The 17,434-nt window shown below is 54.0% G+C and overlaps 4 protein-coding genes across 4 annotated transcripts; 2 read left to right on the forward strand and 2 right to left on the reverse strand.

The window, feature by feature from the left end:
• Positions 1-1,554: 1,554 nt before the first annotated feature.
• B0T26DRAFT_60852 (uncharacterized protein) lies at positions 1,555-2,440 on the forward strand. The gene has a single exon (XM_060435861.1). The coding sequence runs from the start codon at positions 1,765-1,767 to the stop codon at positions 2,404-2,406; it is 642 nt and encodes a 213-aa protein (XP_060303106.1). The 5' UTR covers positions 1,555-1,764; the 3' UTR covers positions 2,407-2,440.
• Positions 2,441-6,261: 3,821 nt separating this feature from the next.
• B0T26DRAFT_635143 (DNA-directed RNA polymerase II subunit RPB1) lies at positions 6,262-11,566 on the reverse strand (the record flags this gene model as incomplete). The annotated part of the gene is made up of 2 exons (XM_060436696.1): positions 6,262-11,142; positions 11,210-11,566. 2 exons carry the CDS (start codon positions 11,564-11,566, stop codon positions 6,262-6,264), a joined length of 5,238 nt encoding a protein of 1,745 aa, XP_060303107.1.
• A 1,440-nt stretch (positions 11,567-13,006) lies between these two features.
• Positions 13,007-15,178, reverse strand: B0T26DRAFT_670552 (SWD1-like protein; the record flags this gene model as incomplete). Its single annotated transcript, XM_060439191.1, has 6 exons — positions 13,007-13,064; positions 13,111-13,143; positions 13,315-13,343; positions 13,629-13,663; positions 13,735-14,732; positions 14,820-15,178. The coding sequence occupies 6 exons, from the start codon at positions 15,176-15,178 to the stop codon at positions 13,007-13,009; spliced, it is 1,512 nt and encodes a 503-aa protein (XP_060303108.1).
• Positions 15,179-15,417: 239 nt separating this feature from the next.
• On the forward strand, positions 15,418-17,274 carry B0T26DRAFT_61042 (tRNAHis guanylyltransferase-domain-containing protein). The gene is made up of 8 exons (XM_060435890.1): positions 15,418-15,686; positions 15,746-15,835; positions 15,921-16,052; positions 16,121-16,165; positions 16,241-16,413; positions 16,472-16,586; positions 16,644-16,743; positions 16,862-17,274. Exons 1-8 carry the CDS (start codon positions 15,673-15,675, stop codon positions 17,084-17,086), a joined length of 894 nt encoding a protein of 297 aa, XP_060303109.1. The 5' UTR covers positions 15,418-15,672; the 3' UTR covers positions 17,087-17,274.
• The last annotated feature ends 160 nt before the right edge of the window (positions 17,275-17,434 follow it).

The raw sequence follows: 17,434 nt of genomic DNA on the forward strand, positions 1-17,434 counted from the left end.
TGCCGCTTACCGCCGTATGGGCTTTTTCTTTTCACTCGAGTTGCACAACGGCTCGTGTGGCTACGGCGTTTGTTTTTTCTGGCAACGATATCGAGTAATGGAAACTCTTTTCCAACAGCACGCACGGCATGAACGCGTAAACAGGGGGCGCTTTGGCGATTGGGGGTGAAAAACGGCAGCCTTGCGTCGTTGTTGAAGTGCTTTGGAGGTCGAGGCTCTGTCTGTGGATTTTGTTTTCTGCCAGTTTACCAAACCGACTGAAATTCTGTGCGTTGCACATCCCACGCGGCTGCATCGGCATCGGCATGCGGGCGCAGCTGTGTAAAATCATGTGTTTGACCATGCGCTGCCGAGCATCGCTTCTGCCATACATCTATGGAGGGGTGGGTGTACGAAGTATTTCCTGACGAGAACGGGGCATGTATGTACAGTACTTCACAGTGAGGGAAGCGTAGGAGTGTGTGGGGGAAAGCCTGAAATCCACTGGAATTGGAAAGCTGGGCCAAGCACTTAACGGGCCAACAGCCAGCGCGGCGGCAATCACGGCTCTTCTCTTTCTCCTACCACTCAAAGCCGTAGACTCTCGCCGTGCGGCGACTGGTATTCCCTTGGTAGGCGTGGAGGGAAAGAGAGGAAGACGGTCGGTGTGACTCCTGACTGTGCCACTCCCCTCTGCGCATTTCTGCGGCAGAATGAGTGATGTGGCAATGGACTGCTCATCTGCTGTCATATGGCGAGACTGCGAATAGAAACAGGACTGGACGTGGAACTGGAAAAACACTAGGGCGGGCAAGACGGCCAACTGATGTGACGGACAAAACTTGCTGGAACAACTGAGAGATGAATGGATGGAGGTAAGGGGGGATCGCAAAATCGGAATTGGGAGCTCGACTCTGTAGAATCCGACCGTAGGAAATTGTCTGAGTGTGTATGAGCAGCAATGGATGGCAGAACCCGGAGACAGTGCGGCTCCGGGGGAGCGGCACCCAATGGCGCGGGCGTACGCCGAATTAGGCGGCGGCATTCGCAGATGCCGTCATTAACTGGTAATCCTTTTGCAGTCTGCATCGGGGGTAGTGCGAGAAACACTGTCCGCCTCGGTTACTAATCGTGGGCCCTTCTCCTGCCGCCCTCACCGCCCTCACCGCTCTCACCGCCCGCTTTAGCGCGGCAAACCTTCGAATTACGTGCAGCTTTCGGCAAGCGCCTGAAGTAGCACCTTCTAGGTTCTTGCTTACTACTTCTCTAGGCAGGTAGTACCAGCTATGTCGGCAGGTACGGGACGCCGATGACAGCAGCGACGGGCGAGGAAACCACAGCCCGGACAGGGCCTGCTTCAACATCAGGGAGTACTGGTACTCTGTACTTACCTCACCGTCTCACGTACTAATTAGAAGTCTGAGGCGGCAGGTAGGCAATCACCGACGCCGAGGAAGGCGCCTTCCCTGAGCTCATGCATCACATTATACTCTCATTTCGCCCAAAACACTGGTGCTCGTATGTCTTTCGTGCCTTATTCGCACAGCAGTTTGGACCTTCGTCCCTCATCAAACCCAAAGTGTCAAAGCCATTGCAACTCGGGCATGGCCAACGAATCAACCGTCCTCTCCCCTATTTCCCAAGGCCATTGCGTTCGAGTTGGTCAATTACCGTGCCCCCAGCTTCCCGGTCCACTTACCGAAGCGGTAGGAACCGGCCGAGGATGGGGTTCTTGAAACGGTTAGGCTAGCGGCATAAGAAATAGGAGTAAAATACGGGGCAACGATGGATACGGATAGGGTTGGGGCAGGCAAGGGCAAGGTTGGGATTTGGATAGGGATTTGGACTGGGGACGGGAATGTACCCAGCTACCTACGTATACATGAGCAAGCCAGAACAGACGGAAGCCGAGTACCTTTGATGTTGCCAGCCGGCAAAAAGGACATTGCAGTATTCCCAAGATCCGATGGCTGTCGGGACATCCCCCTCGCACACGACAACGCCCACCCTATCCCCAGAGCCCAATCCCGGGGCGCCCTTCAACTCACACGAGGCGATCAAGGGGGCATGAGGGGCCGGGCCGCTGTTTGTGGCCGCTGTTGGTTCTTGTTGACGTTTACTCCAGGCCGATTAGTGCCGAGTATTCCCTCAGCCATTCCCCCCCCCGTGCTAGAAATAGCCCCAGGGATCAGTCGCCATTGGCTGAACCGTTCCCTCGGGACGCTCGCCTTTCCCCATCGTCTTTGGTGGGATCGGGGGCCGGGGCTGGATTGGCTCGAATCGGATGGCAGCCCTGCTGTGCTGCTGCATTTCCACGCACCGGCGACAGCTTGCCTGGGCGGACCAAACAAGTCTTTCGAAACGGGTCGGCCAGGGTCAGAGCCAGGAGGTGCAGTAGGCTCTTCTTCACTACCTGCACTACATTAGGAGACAGGCTGCTTGCTGCCAAGGCCTTGGAGGGCTGACGGCGACAGTCCCGACACAACGGAACCAAATCATGAAACAGAAAACTCAACCCACCCACCCAGTCCGCCTTGCCAGTGACAACTGCTCTGCGGTAGTGCCGACGTACATACGTGTACCCGAGCGACACCTGGCGGGGAGCGTGATGGAAGAGGTGAGTCCGCGTTTCTGCACAAGATGCGCCTCTCGGTTTACATACACTAGCTTGTTTCTGGGCAATTATCTCATGGCACTGTTGACTGATTCCCTGATGCAGGCTGCTGGAGGTATCTTCTCTGGCTTTCCATAATATTGCAATTCAACGCGTGCTGCTCTGTCGCGTGTTTTGCTGGAAATAGGATTGGCGCCAAACTGCAAACCCCAAAGCCCCCTGCTTCACACGGGCTCGTTTCCCTCAACCCTGCAACCTCAAACCCGACAGTTTGGTTCTCAGCCCAGACGAGGCTTGCACTCGCAACCACGTATCTCTTTCCTCTTGAGAAAAGACTTGCTCTCGTTTCACAGCCAACCGTACACTCCAGTCTGTAAACTGGTTCATGTTTCACGAAACAAGCCATGTCAGATTTGGGGGCTAGCGCGGGAACAAGAGATGGACAGGTGTTCCGAGGCTCTCATCAACACTGGTGCTTTCAGGTTGTGGTTTGAAATCTCACCAGAGACAATGTTGCACTATGACGCCAACAAGGCAACACGAACTCAATAGCCGACTTTGAGCCCGACTGCCGCCACACCACGTGACACGACGTAACAATCCTGATTGTCGCCGCGCTAAGCAAAAACTGCATCTGGTACGACCGCAGAAATCTATCACATATCTCAACAGGGAGCAGCCGGTTGGGAAAGCTTGGAGTTTCGATCAGAAGTGCGTGTGTGGTGGGTGGTGCGGGCGCGTTCAGTTGCGCACCAAGATTTGGTCACTGGAACGCGCTGGTGTCAACTGTCAGTCACCGAACAGGGGAATAATCAGGGTGCTGAACCCCAACTTTGGTTTTCCCTAGTCTCTCTTGAAAAACACCCCAACTGCCCTGTATCTTCCCCAGTTCCCACCACCACAAAAAAAGAAAGAAAAAGCCCTTCCCCACTATTCCAAACTCACAGTCTCGTCACGGACATGTCCGGCTTCTGTTAGGCAGACGATCAGCTGCCATGCAACATTTCAGTATTTCTTTTTCTTTGCACATCCCCTATTCTGCTTTTGATCCTCCGTTCCAAACTGTCGGGTCCTACCTGCTGATCACCAGCATCTTATAGTCTAGACCGGGGCAGTGACTAACTCGTCACTCCACTCACTATACAGTACAACACTGACGGAAAAGCGGTAGGTGGCCGCTGGCGATGCGGCCACCGTGACAACGCCCAAGGGCTGAGTTTTCAAGTCGTTCACCGTCCATTGCCCGTCCGTTCCATTCTGTCGGGTCGCGTACGCTCGATTCATCCTGTCCTCTCAGTCCGTGTCCTCGTCGTGAGTAAAAACACTGGCTCAATTAATTGATTAAAATACAGAGAGACAGGGGAATCTCGAAAATACAGGGTAGCAAGTCGTAGCACCCGGCCTGCATCTACCACCCCAACCAGTTCACACTGCCTGGGCCCGCCAGTCCGGAACGCTTGCACCTCGCCCCCTTTCCCCCTACCTTAGCAAGTATGGAATCCGCTGTCTCGGGACCGGACCCGGGGAGGCGGAGGAGCAACTTGGGCAGAATTCCAAGTTCTACGCACAGCGGGGCGTGTGATTGGGCAATGGCTGCCTCGAGGTCACCAGTCGCTGCTTGCTCCCTCGAGAAAAAAAGAGCGGGACTTGGGATACTGGAACGCCTTGTTTCCTTCCCCCCTTTTCCCCCTCAAAATCTCCGTCTGTATAGTTTACAGCACGTAACACTTGAGGAGCACTCGGGGGCGGGTGTCAACGACCTGGCAGAAAGTCCGAGCCCCTTCTCACAGTCCTCGCCGTCCTCGCCGTTCTCGCCACTGTCCGATACTCTCTATCCAATGAGGATGAGTGACTAGCACGGCCAAGAAGCATTTTCAATTCGTAATCGATACACTCATTTTTATACCCACCAACGAGAACGTCAAGGCTTGCAGTTGGGGTTCCAAACCACCGGGACTGGGCAGTGTCGGGTCGTGAGCAAGGAGTCACATCAAACCTCGCTCGCCCGCTGCCTGTAGCAATATCCGCGTAAGTGTCGCGAAGTCTCTTGCCAGAAATACCTAGTTTTACACACCCTTCATACAACCTACATACGCAGGCAGCCAGGCAACCGGGAAACCAATAACAACAAACAAGACCTGCTGTGGTGTGATGCGAGCTTCCACGAATAGAATGATGGTCTAGCCTTGTTAATCTCTCTCTTCCCAACTCACCGCTAATCCCACCACAACACACATACGCACACATGCACACATACGCACCATAACACATGCACACAGAGCCGCATCGCTGTTCATGTGCCTTGGAATCGAAGCTCATTTGGTATCGGCAGTATTCTGTTTCTGTTCTGTTCTCTCTGCCTGTCCTATCTGTCTGTCCATCCGTCCCTCTATCTAGTTCCCCCCAGTGTCAACTGCTAACCAGGCATACAAAGATGGGGGGCTAAGAAAAAGACATTGCTGGACCAAGACTTCCTCTTTCTTTCTCGTTCTCTCGTTCTCTCCGTACATGCAAATCCCATGCTATGGCCCGTGGCCATATATGTGCGGCGGGCAATAATGTATTTCCTCTCCCAGTATTCTTTCTTTCTCCTGTCTCTCTCATGTTCCACCATTTGATCCGTGATAAGTAAGAGAGGACCATAAAAAACAACAACAATAAGAATAATAATATACAACCAGTACAATAGCAAGAAACCAAACTTTGACTTTGTGCGCGACATGAGTTGTGTAAATGAGGAAATAACGCAGAGCCCAAATTTTTAAAAAGAAAAAAGACAAGATAGAACCTCGTGAAGACAAGAAAAAAAAAACACAAAAAGGAAAAGGGGGAAAGGGGGAATGGGGGAAGGAAATCATTAACACAGGCCCGTTCGTTCGTTCGTTCGTCCGCCTCCTCTCTCTCTCTCTCTCTCTCTCTCTCTCTCTTAGTGTGCGAGATCATACCTTCCTTCCACCTTCCTGCCATTATGTATGGTATGGACGGATGGGCAGGAAGGCAAGGCACAGCAAGGCAAGGGAAGCAGTAGCCCAATCTTTTTCTTCGCCTTCCTTCTTTTCTCTTTCCTCATTCGAACTCTTGTTCCTTTTTCGTGCTCAATTTCTCTCATCTCATCTCCGACTTTGGATTCTAGACAGAGAGACAAGGACCTGAAAGAGAATCCCCTCGTGACTTGATTTTTCCTTTTTTTATCCTCTCCTCTCCTCTTCTCAGGATTTCCGACGCAAAAAGCATATGGGGGTATTTGAGGGGCCCGTCAAAAGCCCAAACAAGAACAGGGCAAAGGCTTGTAATGCGAGCAAGCAGAAGAAAAGAGAAGCAGCAACAAACACACCCTGCCACCTCTATCAACTGGAAAATTCTTTCAAATGCAAGTGCCATGCCATTATTTCCTCAAGACGGAAGCGAGGACACAAATAATATAAAAAAAAAGAATCGCACCAAACCCACCACAATTCTCTCCCCCCCAATGTCAAAAGACATTTTGTGTCCCTCAATGAAATGATGCTGCCAGCTAGCTACCCGGGTTTTCCTCAAGTCCAAACCAGTCCATCATGTTCCTCTCTAGCGGTCATATCCGCTGTTTTGGGGAGTTGGGTGAGCTGCAATTGCAGATTAGCATACGCTAAGCCCGCCAAAAATGAACGAATCAATTTACAATTGACCATTTAATCTCCCCCGCTGCCACGCGCCGGTGTTCTCAACGGGGAGAACGAAGGAGAAGTGGGCGAGTAGCCAGCCGGGCTAGTCGGGGACTGATGCTGTCCAGGCGAGCGATGCAGCGATGGGCTCGTCGGTGAATACGCGTCAGGCGATGTCGGCGACCAAGTTGGCGACGCGGGAGAGTACGAAGGAGACGTGGCACCAAGGAAGTTGGGCGACGCCGGGCTGTAGCTGTTCGGGCTCGTTGGAGAGTACGAAGGCGACGTCGGCGAAGCGAATTGCGCCGGCGAAGTCGGAGAATACGCTCTGGGCGAGACTGGGGAATAGCTCGGCGAAGTTGGGCTGTAGTTGGGGCTCGTAGGGCTTGTGGGGCGAATGTTGGGCGAGCTTGGGGAGAATGATGGTGAGGTTGGGGTGAACTGCGGGCTCGAGGCATATCGGCCAGTCGAATCCACAAGAGGGGACGTGGGCGAGTAGCGCATAGCCGGCGAAGACGGCGAGTAACTACCAGTGTAACTGCTGAATGGAGACGTCGGCGATGTAGAAAAGGGACTCGTGGGATGTGGGCTGGTCGCCGCGTAACTTGACACCGAGCCGGGCCCAAAGCCACCACCGTACTCGGTGTTGAAGCCGCTCGGGCTGTCGGATCCTGCGCCTTGGATGGGCGAGAAGTTGCCCATCGCGTTCGGCGAGTAGCTGCCGCCCAAGTAGCCGCTCTCAGCCATGGGCGAGCCCGTGTCGTAAGGCGTTGCTGAGCCCTCCAGTTGCGTTCCCTTGACGTTCATGCCGGGCATCAGACCCATACGTGAGTTATCCGAAATGACCGTCTCGAGCATCTTAGGGTCGGCAAGTACATCGAAATGGCCCGTACCCATGGGAGCCATCTGGCCGAGCATGACGTTCTCAGAGATACCGCGGCAGTCGTCCATCTCGCCCACGGCAGCAGCCTCGAGGAGAATCTCGACCGTCTCCTCGAAGGAACAACGCATCAGTGCGCCGGTATCAGAGCGGTTGATTCCGTGACGAGTCACGGCAGCGATACTGCCCCTGTAGGTCATGACGTCGACCAAGAGTGCTGTGTGGCGGTGGTTGACATACGAGCCGTCAAATGACAGAACGGCAGTCAGCTCGTTCAACAGGGCAGTCCGAGCACCCTCGATGCCAAGAACATCGACACTCTGCCACAAGTCGTTGGTATATGTGCGCTTGGTATCGACGCCTTCCATGGCCAGGACTTGAGCCAGCGCCGAGCCCTGCGTGTCAAGGAACCACTCTTCGCATGCTGGATTTTCCTTCTCCTTTACAAGGGAACCATCAGGGAGCTCAACGAGCTTGGTTTCCTTGCTCAAGAATGCACGCTCGATGCCTTTGATGCCGCGGAGGATGCAGCCGTCCAGAAGATGATTCTCGAGTCGCTTCAGCATGACGTCATCCTCAATGATCTTATTGCCATCCTCATCCTTGTCATCGTCCTGGCGAATGACTCGAACGCGGATGACCATCTCTTCGGCGTTATTGTCACTGAAAATGACTGCGACGTCTTTCTTGTACACATCCTTGATACGGTACGCAACATCCTCGACACGCAGACCCTTATCAAGCATCTTTCGCCGGTCGAGTGTGATTCTCAGAAGCCAGCGGGACTGATTCTCGACAGAATCTTGGTCAGACGAGTCGGGAATCAAGAAATACGACTCGACCATGTCAAAATCCTCGGTAATCGTCGTCGTCGTGATATCCGGGTCGTAGTATATTTCAGTAACCGCCGTGACGGAGCGGAGGGAGGTGTGCTCAACCATACTGCGAAGCCTCTTGGCCTCCTCCTGCGTCGCGTTCTCCGAGTCTAGGTAGACGTGCATCCCCGGAGTCTTGATGTCGTGAGCAACGTTGAGAATTTCCTTGAGACGAGGAACGCCGAGGGTGACGTTCTTGGAGGAGACACCGGCAAAATGGAACGTGTTCAACGTCATTTGCGTTGCCGGCTCTCCGATGGACTGGGCGGCCAGCACGCCAACCATCTCTCCGGCGTTGACCATTGCTCTGGCCCAGCGACTCTCGATCTCCCCGACAATGTGGTCAAAGGCAAGCTTGTTCAGCTTCTCGATGACAGCAATACGCTTGTAGGCCAACCGAGACCGCAGTTGCGCCTTGATCAGAATGGTGGCATTGTAGTCGGCCTCCTGTGTTAAGTGGTCATCCCCGCGAATGACGCTGATTCTATCAAGCAATAACTGAACTTTGGGGATGACGTCTTGGGGTTTCAGGTCGCTGCGTGTGCCTTCGTCGAACTTGAATAGCTCCCTCGCGCTGCGAACGATTCTTATTACGTTGAGCGGAAGTTGCATCATGTCTTCTCCAACGCGCGCCCAGTTGATCTCACGGATAAGAGTCCGGTCGGCGGACAACTGCTCCCACTCCTTGTCCAGCAACTCCTGGACCCCAGGGTCGTTCGAGATTTCCCTTCCGTACTCCAAAACTTCGAGAGCAGATGCCGATCGGGCCTCGTCCATCACATCCAGGCGATATAGGTTCTCGAAATCCTGGTGTGAAATGTTGATGAAGTCGACCTTCTGTTGCTCGATGGCGACACCGTCCAAGCCATCCTCACCGTAGATGAACTCAATGATGTCTCCAAGCGAGTTCCGCACGGTTCCGTCGTACTGGGCTTTTGCGTCCTCGAGAGCCTTGACTAGACGGCGCTGGATATAACCCGTCTCGGCTGTCTTGACCGCGGTATCAATCAGACCTTCACGACCAGCCATGGCGTGGAAGAAGAACTCGCTCGGCGTCAAGCCACGGAGATACGAGTTCTCAACGAAGCCTCGAGCTTCTGGCGAATAATCATCCTTGGTGAAATGGGGAAGGGTCCTGTATTTGAAGCCAAACGGAATACGCTTGCCCTCGACAATCTGCTGCCCGACCAAGGCTGTCATCTGGGAGATGTTGATGCTGGAGCCCTTGGAGCCGGAACGGGCCATGGTCACGGCATTGTTGATGTCCTTCAGACTCCCCTCAGTCGTGGTACCGGCGTTATCACGCGCCTTGTTGAGGGCGGCCGAGACCTTGTTCTCGAACGTCTCGCGAATGTTCATGCCCGGAAGCGCTTCAAGCTCATTATTAGTGGCTTTGCGTGTAAGGCTCTCGACTTCGTTCTTCTGAAAGATGATGGCGTCCTGAACAAGACCGCTGGTCTTTTCGTCGGGTATGGTGTCGCCAATGCCGATGCTATGGCCGTTATGAAGAAGCCAGTAGTTGACGACTCTCTGGCAACCATTGAGGAAATCCATGGCCCCCTTCGGACCTAGCTCGTTGAAGCACAGATGGACGATACCGCCGCTAGCGGGACCGACCGTCTTCTTCCCCGGCAATCCGTATATAATTTGACCCTGCTGAATCAAAACATCCGTGCCTTCCTCGAGAGGACACTCCACTTTCTTCGAGATGGTGATGTTGTTCGGAATGATCATGCTTGCAATTTGCTTGCCTGTCCAGCGCGGGCTAGGCTTGATAATGGCAGGCGTCGGGATAATGCCGTCCCATTCTGGTACCCAGAGCATGATGTTCATCATCTCCCGCTTGGAGACGAAGGTGTCACGGCGGCACAGCTTGTAGATACCCGCCAGGGTATCCTGAACAATACCCATGAGCGGCGAGTTTCGCTGCGGCGAGACAATGTTCAACGGCACCATGCAGAGCTCTCTGACCTCGGCACGGGTCTCCTCCGTCTGCGGCACGTGAAGATTCATCTCGTCACCGTCGAAATCAGCGTTGTACGGAGCCGTGACGGAAAGATTGAGCCTGAACGTCGAATATGGCATGACCTTGACACGATGACCCATCATGGACTCTTTATGGAGCGACGGTTGACGATTGAAGATAATATAATCGCCGTCGACCAGGTGGCGCTCTACCTTCCAGCCGTATTCAAGCTGGATTGCACCAGCACGTCGGTGGTGGCGAAGATCGATACGAGTGCCGTCAGCTCGAATGACATATTTGGCGCCCGGGTGCTCGTTGGGGCCGTTTTGGACGAGCTGCGTAAGCTTGCTAATATTGTACGGCGTCACGGTCTCGGGGTATGTCAGGGTTCGGGCAATGCTGCGAGGCACGCCAACTTCATCCAGCGAAATATTCGCGTCACCAGTAATAACAGTACGCGCAGAGAAGTCGACGCGCTTTCCCATAAGATTGCCACGAAGTCGTCCCTCCTTTCCCTTTAGACGGGCGCGGATCGCCTTTACGGGGCGACCGCTCTTCTGGAGGGCCTGGGGCTGACCAGCGATGTCGTTGTCCATGTATGTGGCTACGTGGTACTGAAGAAGGTTTTCGAAATCCGTAATGATGTGCTGAGGAGAACCCTCTGTCATGGCTTGCTTGACATTGCCGTTGGCGCGAATGATGTCGCCAAGCTTGTACGTCAAATCATCCTCGTTTCGCAGACCTGTGCCGGTTCCGTCCATGGAGATGCTAGGCCGCACCGGTGGCGGTGGCACAGGCAAGACTGTGATGATCATCCACTCGGGGCGCGCCTGTGTGATGTTGACGCCGATGTCGATCATGTCCCTCTCGGAGATGCGGCGGAGGATATTGAGCGCCATTTCAGGTGTGATGACTTTTTTCTCTTTGACCTTGTTTCCATCTTCATCCTTGGTGTCGAGCTGGGCCCAGAGCGTGAGAGCCAGCTGGCGGACGCTAGGCTGGTCGTTGCCGCAGCCACCGTGGGAGTTGATAGGGGTGTCCTCGGCAGGAGGCGGCGCAAACGAGTCCTCTTCGCCCTTTCGTACCTCATTCTCGCATAGCTTCTTCTTCTTGCAGATTTCCCAAACGCGCTGAAATCGGACCTTGGGGTCCCGAACCTTCATAGCATTTACAAATTGCGCGTCATTCTGCGAAGAAAAGGACGTTAGCTTGAGGAGGACAAGAGCCATCCAAAAGGATAGAGGAAGCACGAACCCTGTCTGACAACACCTTGCTACAGTTATGGCAGACGACCTCAAGGATCTTCTTGACGCGCTTAATGTAACCCGGGTGGTAGACGGGCCGGGCCAGCTCAATGTGCCCGAAATGGCCAGGGCACTCCGACATGTTCTCTGTGCAAGTCTTGCATTTGAACTGGCGGTCAACAGAACCGAGAAGCGGATCGTTGAGACCGCCATCGCGCGGTTTCGTTCTCGTCTCGTCCATTGTCTCGGGGTAGATGATGTGGCAGACGCTCATCGCCTTGATCTCCTCGGGCGACATGAGGCCGAACTGAATCTCCTCGATAGTCCGGAGAGGCGCGCTCGAGTGCGCAAAATAGAGGTTCGCCATCTTGACGGAATGTGGTGGTTTTGGCGAAAATGGGAAGAAGGAAAATAGGGAGCGTTGTGCTGGTTGCGGGTGCCGAAATGAAAGTGAGCGACCGGTGGAAAGTTAAAAGCGATCCTAAAACGACGCGGATGTCGCGACGAGGCGCGCGCGCGCGCAAACCAGGGCCAGCGTTGAAATCCTCAGACTCCCACTCGATTACGGTTCTCTGGCTCCGGCGGGATCGATGGAGCGATCGGCTCGTGATGGTTCTGGCGATGCCTGGTTGATAACAGTCGTCCTCCTCCGCTGCTGTCTAGGCCAGCGGCCCCGAAGGAGCGATGGTCCAATCTCTTGCCGCCTCCAGTGTCGCCGGAGTGCTGGAAATCGGCAGAATAGGCGATTATCGCGTGTCGTCACGCTCGAATGATTGTCGGACAGGTGCAGGCGACCCAAATCCGCTAGTTCTGACGCGCTTTGCAGACTTCGCGGATGCGATGTCGAGGGATGGTTTGGGAGGAAAGCAGGTGGCTTCGCCGGGGGTTGAAAAGTTCTACCGCTAGAGAGATGCGGGATCGAGGCGAGAAGTATGGCGCTAGGCTTGTTTCGGAGTCAGGCCCACTTTTTGCACAAAGAAATGGCGAATGGCGGGGCGCAGAAGGTAGGCAAGGTTCAGGAGGCAACTTTGTCGCGCCTTCCCCTCTCAGTGCACCCACGTAGGTTTTGCAGTATCGTCTCAGGTACTCTGTGCATACAGCGCACTACCTTAGGTACCTCCTTTACCCGCGATAGTCTTTGTCTGATGGGGGTCGTGACAGTCTTTTTTAGCGCGCTGGCCAGTGACTCAAGCGTGGCGGCCCTGCCCTCAGCCTTAGGCCTTATGTTTTAGACACAGATGCTGTTACACTCGCACAGTCACCTTTGGGCTAGCACGTCAGATGCCATGGTGGCTGAGGCGTGTGTTCTAATCAAGCGCCTTCCATCCTTCTTCTGGTGTGCTATTAATACATATCGTAGTGGAAAACTGATATCTCGCCTTCTTGATGTATGAAAGTTGTTAAGGGCTCCAGTAAAGACATTTACCAACCCAACACGGCGGGTCCCAAATCAGAAATTCAACCTTTTTCCGAAAGACAATTCTTTTTATGAATTTCTATAGTGTGGATGATGCCAATTAAATAATTAATCACCTCGGTACCCGTAGATGACTCTTAAACTTTGTGGTCCGACAACATCTCAAGTTTGTTGCTTGTTCCAACAAACAGCCTGTTGAAGTATATGAGTAACTAGAACCATGCACGCTCTCGATGCGAACCCCCCGTGGGTCCGCAGTTCTGAGGTCCCACTCCACTTTCGCTTTTTTGAGGGGTTCTTTTTAAACTTGGCTAGAGTAGAGGGGGTTATGACGTTAGGCGAGGTATAGAAAGAGGCGTCGTGGACGACTAAACGCCTGCCAGCCGCCCCTTATCGTTCCTGTTCCCACACATCGTATACGCGCCGTTCTACGGCAACGCGGAACACTCTAATGTGGTTACAGTTTTGATGCCCGTGTCCTAGTGACCTCTTACCTTGGGTATTTAGCCTTAGTCGCCCTCATAGGCCTAAAACAACCTCTACTGTTCGAGGTGATTTGTGGGGCTCTAGCCGGTTGGAATATGGAGTAGAACTAGGCAAGCCAGCGTTAACTGCATCATGCCTATGGATATAAGACACCTGAAAAAGAATGAGGTTGCCAAAAGGATTTCATTAACAGTTAAAAACAGGCCGCCTACCAAGGCACCTCGTTCTCGTTGTCCAGAAGCTAACGGAAGAGTAAATCGAGTTGAGGTGTGCCCCAACCTAGCGTTAGAGACTATTAGCTCAAAGTACTCTCGGCTCTAAGCACCACCGCTTTTCGCTATCGAGGATGATATTGTTAGTCAGGGCAGTTGCCGCACGGTCACATTAGCTATTGCTTGTAATGTCAAAAGCTCATAACGTCGCGTCTCGACGAAATCCCATAAGCTCACGCCTCAGCTTAGCCATAAGCTAAAACCATGTTCGCTGCCAGTGTGTTTCCAGATTTGCGCGGAGGGCCCCTTCTTACTTCATGATGCCCCTCCATATCTATCCGCCGCCCGCCTTTTCATGGGTATCTTAAACATGTCATCTCTTCTTTCCCCGGCCACGCCCAGCACCGGCCGCCTTCTTACCCGGAGCTTTGTCCTCGGCGGCGGCCTCAGCCTCATCCTGATCCCCGGGGCTCTTGCGCCGCAGCGTCCCGAGCGACACATTGACAAACTCCTCTTCACTGTCCGACTCGCCCAAGTTGAAGAGAATCGGCATCCGGAAGGCGCTTGCGTCGTCCTCCTCGTTGGGGAGGGCCAGGACGTCGATGGTCTCGTCCTCTTGGTCGAGCCTGCGCTTCTGGATCTCCTCGCGGGGGTGGATGTCGAACTCGTCCTCTTTTTCTATGTACTCGACATTCTCTTCGACCTCGACGAAGTCGGGGGCGAGGGCGGACCACCGCTGGGGAGTCGTGACGGACCAGATGTTAATTCTACCAGTCTCCAGCCCGCACGCGGCCAGCAGCGCCCTGTGGGGATGCCACTCGATAACACCTTGCTCCTCCTTGGGTCCCTCCAGCATGCGCACCAGACTGCCGTGCCTGCGCTCCCAGATGTAGAGTTCATGATTGTTATACGTCGACGCCGCCACATACTCGCCTGTAGCGCTGAAAGCCACGTGGTTCCACGACAGGCGGTTCACCACGTCCTGAAACTTGTGCTCGAGTGGTATCCGGATAGTATCGGGATCCATGTCGGCCGCTGATAGGTTCGGCACGTGAAAGGTCCTGATGATGCGATCCTGGGCATTGACGAGTAGCTCTTTGCCCGACTCGGTGAGGCGCAGTGTCGTGACAATACCGCTAGCAATCTTCTCCGAGTAGATTATCTCGCGAGTCCTGGCGTCGATGACGTTCAGCCTGCCCTTACTCGTGCCTGCCAGTAGATGATCGCCTGCCGCCGTGTAAACAATGGCTGTAGTCATGTGTCTAGCATCTTCCTTGGCCTGCTTCTCTTTGAGAGCTGCGTCTGTTTCTGTGTTGGCCCGCTTTTGTACCGAAGGGAGGACATACTTGACGTCTGCGGTGCCGGTGATGTCGACAAGCATTGGCTGCTCCTCGAACAGGGCCGCGACGAACTGATGACTGGGTGGCCTGTCAGCAAGATACTAGCATCAAGGGGGACATCTCTCTCCTTAAAGGGGGGGTGGAGGGGGTTTGCTTGTGGCATACTGGTTCCAAGGGTGAAGCTCGGCGCCGTAGACAGGAGCGCGGAACCGCACCTCGCGACACCTAGTCCCGTCCTGCAGGTCCCACAAGATAGCCTTCCAGCCCTGGCAGGCAGAGAGCAGATACCTGCCGCAACGTGACCAGCTGAGCGAGGTGATGTTCTTAGAATGACCTCTCAGCTTGCGCGCGACGCCCATCGTGTCCAGATCCCAGATGACGACGGTGCCATCGACGCGGCCCGAGGCGAGGTAGTCGCCCTTGCGATTGAAGCGCACGCATGTCGAGTGGCCGGACCGGATAGTATTGGTGATGTGCTCGGGATAGTCCTGAAGCAGGTAATCATCAGAGAGTAAGAGATTCATCTTGCGCCGCCGTCGAGCAGGGCATGAGGTAAAATAGAGCCTCTGCGCATCGCGAGCTCCGACACCTATGGACGCGCAGCGCGAATCAATCAAGAAAAGTTGGAGCTAGCGCTGCATAAAGTTCAAAAACGCCAGCTGTTTAGAAACCGGGCCCCGCCATCCCACCCGCCAAGGTTGGGGTTACAGCGGCAGATCTCCCGGGGCTATTACGCGCCAGGGCATTTAGTTGGAGAAAGGGACTTCAGGAAGGTACATGTTCCTTTGGTACCCAGGTGGGGTTGTTTGAGTCAGATCCATCCATCCATCTCGAAGTCACTTGCACTCGCAACCGGGCACAACAGACCTGGTCTAGACATAGGTATCTTGGTTAAAAAATAGCGCTGAGCGAACTCTGGGTCGATCAAGGAAGACGAATACCGACCAGGCGTGCTGGGACTGAGATTTTTCAAGGTTTGCCGCTTAGTTCTCGACACCAGGGCAGTTACTCTTGCATCATGGCCAACTCAAAGTGAGAAAGGGTCCAGAGAGCATCTCCATCTTGCGGGCTTCGGCGCTGATTGTTTTTAGATACGAATATGTCAAGCTGTTCGAGCAGCCCGACCAGCTGCTTCCCAATACCTGGGTCGTGGTTCGGATCGATGGCCGCGGCTTTACCAAGTACCGTCTTCCCCTGTCCATCTATTATCTCTCTGGTTATACCCGGAAAACCCACCTGGACATCAAATTCATGGTTTTGGAGCAGATTCGCAAACAAGTACAACTTCGAGAAGCCCAACGACAAGCGGGCTCTGGATCTCATGAACGCTGCTGCGAGGCAGGTTCTGATTGAACTGCCCGACATTACCATCGCATATGGCGTGAGTGACGAGTACAGGTATGCTCCCTCTCTCATCTTTTGCATTTTAGTATAGCAAACTAACACAGTCTCTCTCTCAACGCCAGCTTCGTTCTCCACAAAACATGCACCCTCTTTGAGCGTCGCGCAAGGTTAGTGGTACCCTGTCCTGTAGACGACAATCTCTTCGCATGATAAAGTGCTTATAACTAACATGTCTCGTGTAGCAAGCTGGTCTCGACTGTCGTGTCGACCTTCACGGCATACTACATCTTCCTCTGGTCGACGTACTTTCCCGAGACGCCCCTCACAGCGCCCCTGCCCAGCTTTGACAGCCGAGCCGTGTGCTATCCCAGCCTGCAGAACCTGCGAGACTATATGAGCTGGCGTCAAGTTGACTGTGAGCCTGCGCATGCCCCCTTATCTCTGTTCGATATTTGCTGACATGCCAACTTCAGGCCATATCAACAATCTGTACAACACCACGTTCTGGGCCCTCATCCAGCTCGGGGGCATGAGTTCCACCGAGGCAGGGGAAAAGCTCAGCGTCAGTCTCCGCAGCAATGGCAATGGATAAGCCAACACTCTCAAACATGCGAGATAATTTCTGACAAATATCCTACAGGGCACATTCTCGAAAGACAAGAACGAGCTGCTCTACTCACAGTTTAGCATCAACTACAACAACGAGCCCGAGATATACAAGAAAGGCAGCGTGGTATCTAGAGACGTAAGTTATTAATCCCTCCTCTGTCTGCCCTCCCATCTACTATTCAGTTGTACTTGTCACATTGCAAATAAAGGGGGGGGCGGGAAATGTTGATTATATGTGTGTGATTTATATACAGTACGAGCTCGTGGAACCAGGAACCCACAACACGGCGAGCGAGGGCGAGAGCATGGCCGAGCTGGCCGCGCAGCCGCAATCCAAGACGCAGGCCGAGAACGACGGGAAGAGACGGACAAAGGCGCGGGTCGTGATCGAGCACCTCGACATCATTAGAGACGACTTCTGGGACAGGCGGCCCTGGCTGCTATCCAACAAGCCCGGCAAGATCCCCAAGGAGCCATGACGGGGGTGCGTGGTGGTGGGTGCGAGAGAGAACTAGGTTTGTGGCGCGCGACAAATGCCGCCACCGTTTCGCTGCGGAAGTGCGTGGTTGAGTTATGATCCTGCCGCAGTCGCGTTGGGTTGTTAGGTCTTCGTTCTCTTGGTCTATCTTTCTCTCATTCGGGAGACGATATCCTCATGGTGGATGCGCTCAGGACGAGATAGCAAGAGAGCAAGGCAGCTTCAAGGGTATACCATGCCAACTGGATTCCGAAGCTAAGGGATGTTCTGCTCCAGCTGGCGGTCTGCGGACGACGCCGAGAAATTCAATCTCCCCAAAGCGAGCAGCTTTCAGTCTTGTGCATGTCCG

This window comes from Lasiosphaeria miniovina (assembly GCF_030549165.1).
Source record: "Lasiosphaeria miniovina strain SMH2392-1A chromosome Unknown B0T26scaffold_1, whole genome shotgun sequence".
NCBI classification, from domain to species: domain Eukaryota; kingdom Fungi; phylum Ascomycota; class Sordariomycetes; order Sordariales; family Lasiosphaeriaceae; genus Lasiosphaeria; species Lasiosphaeria miniovina.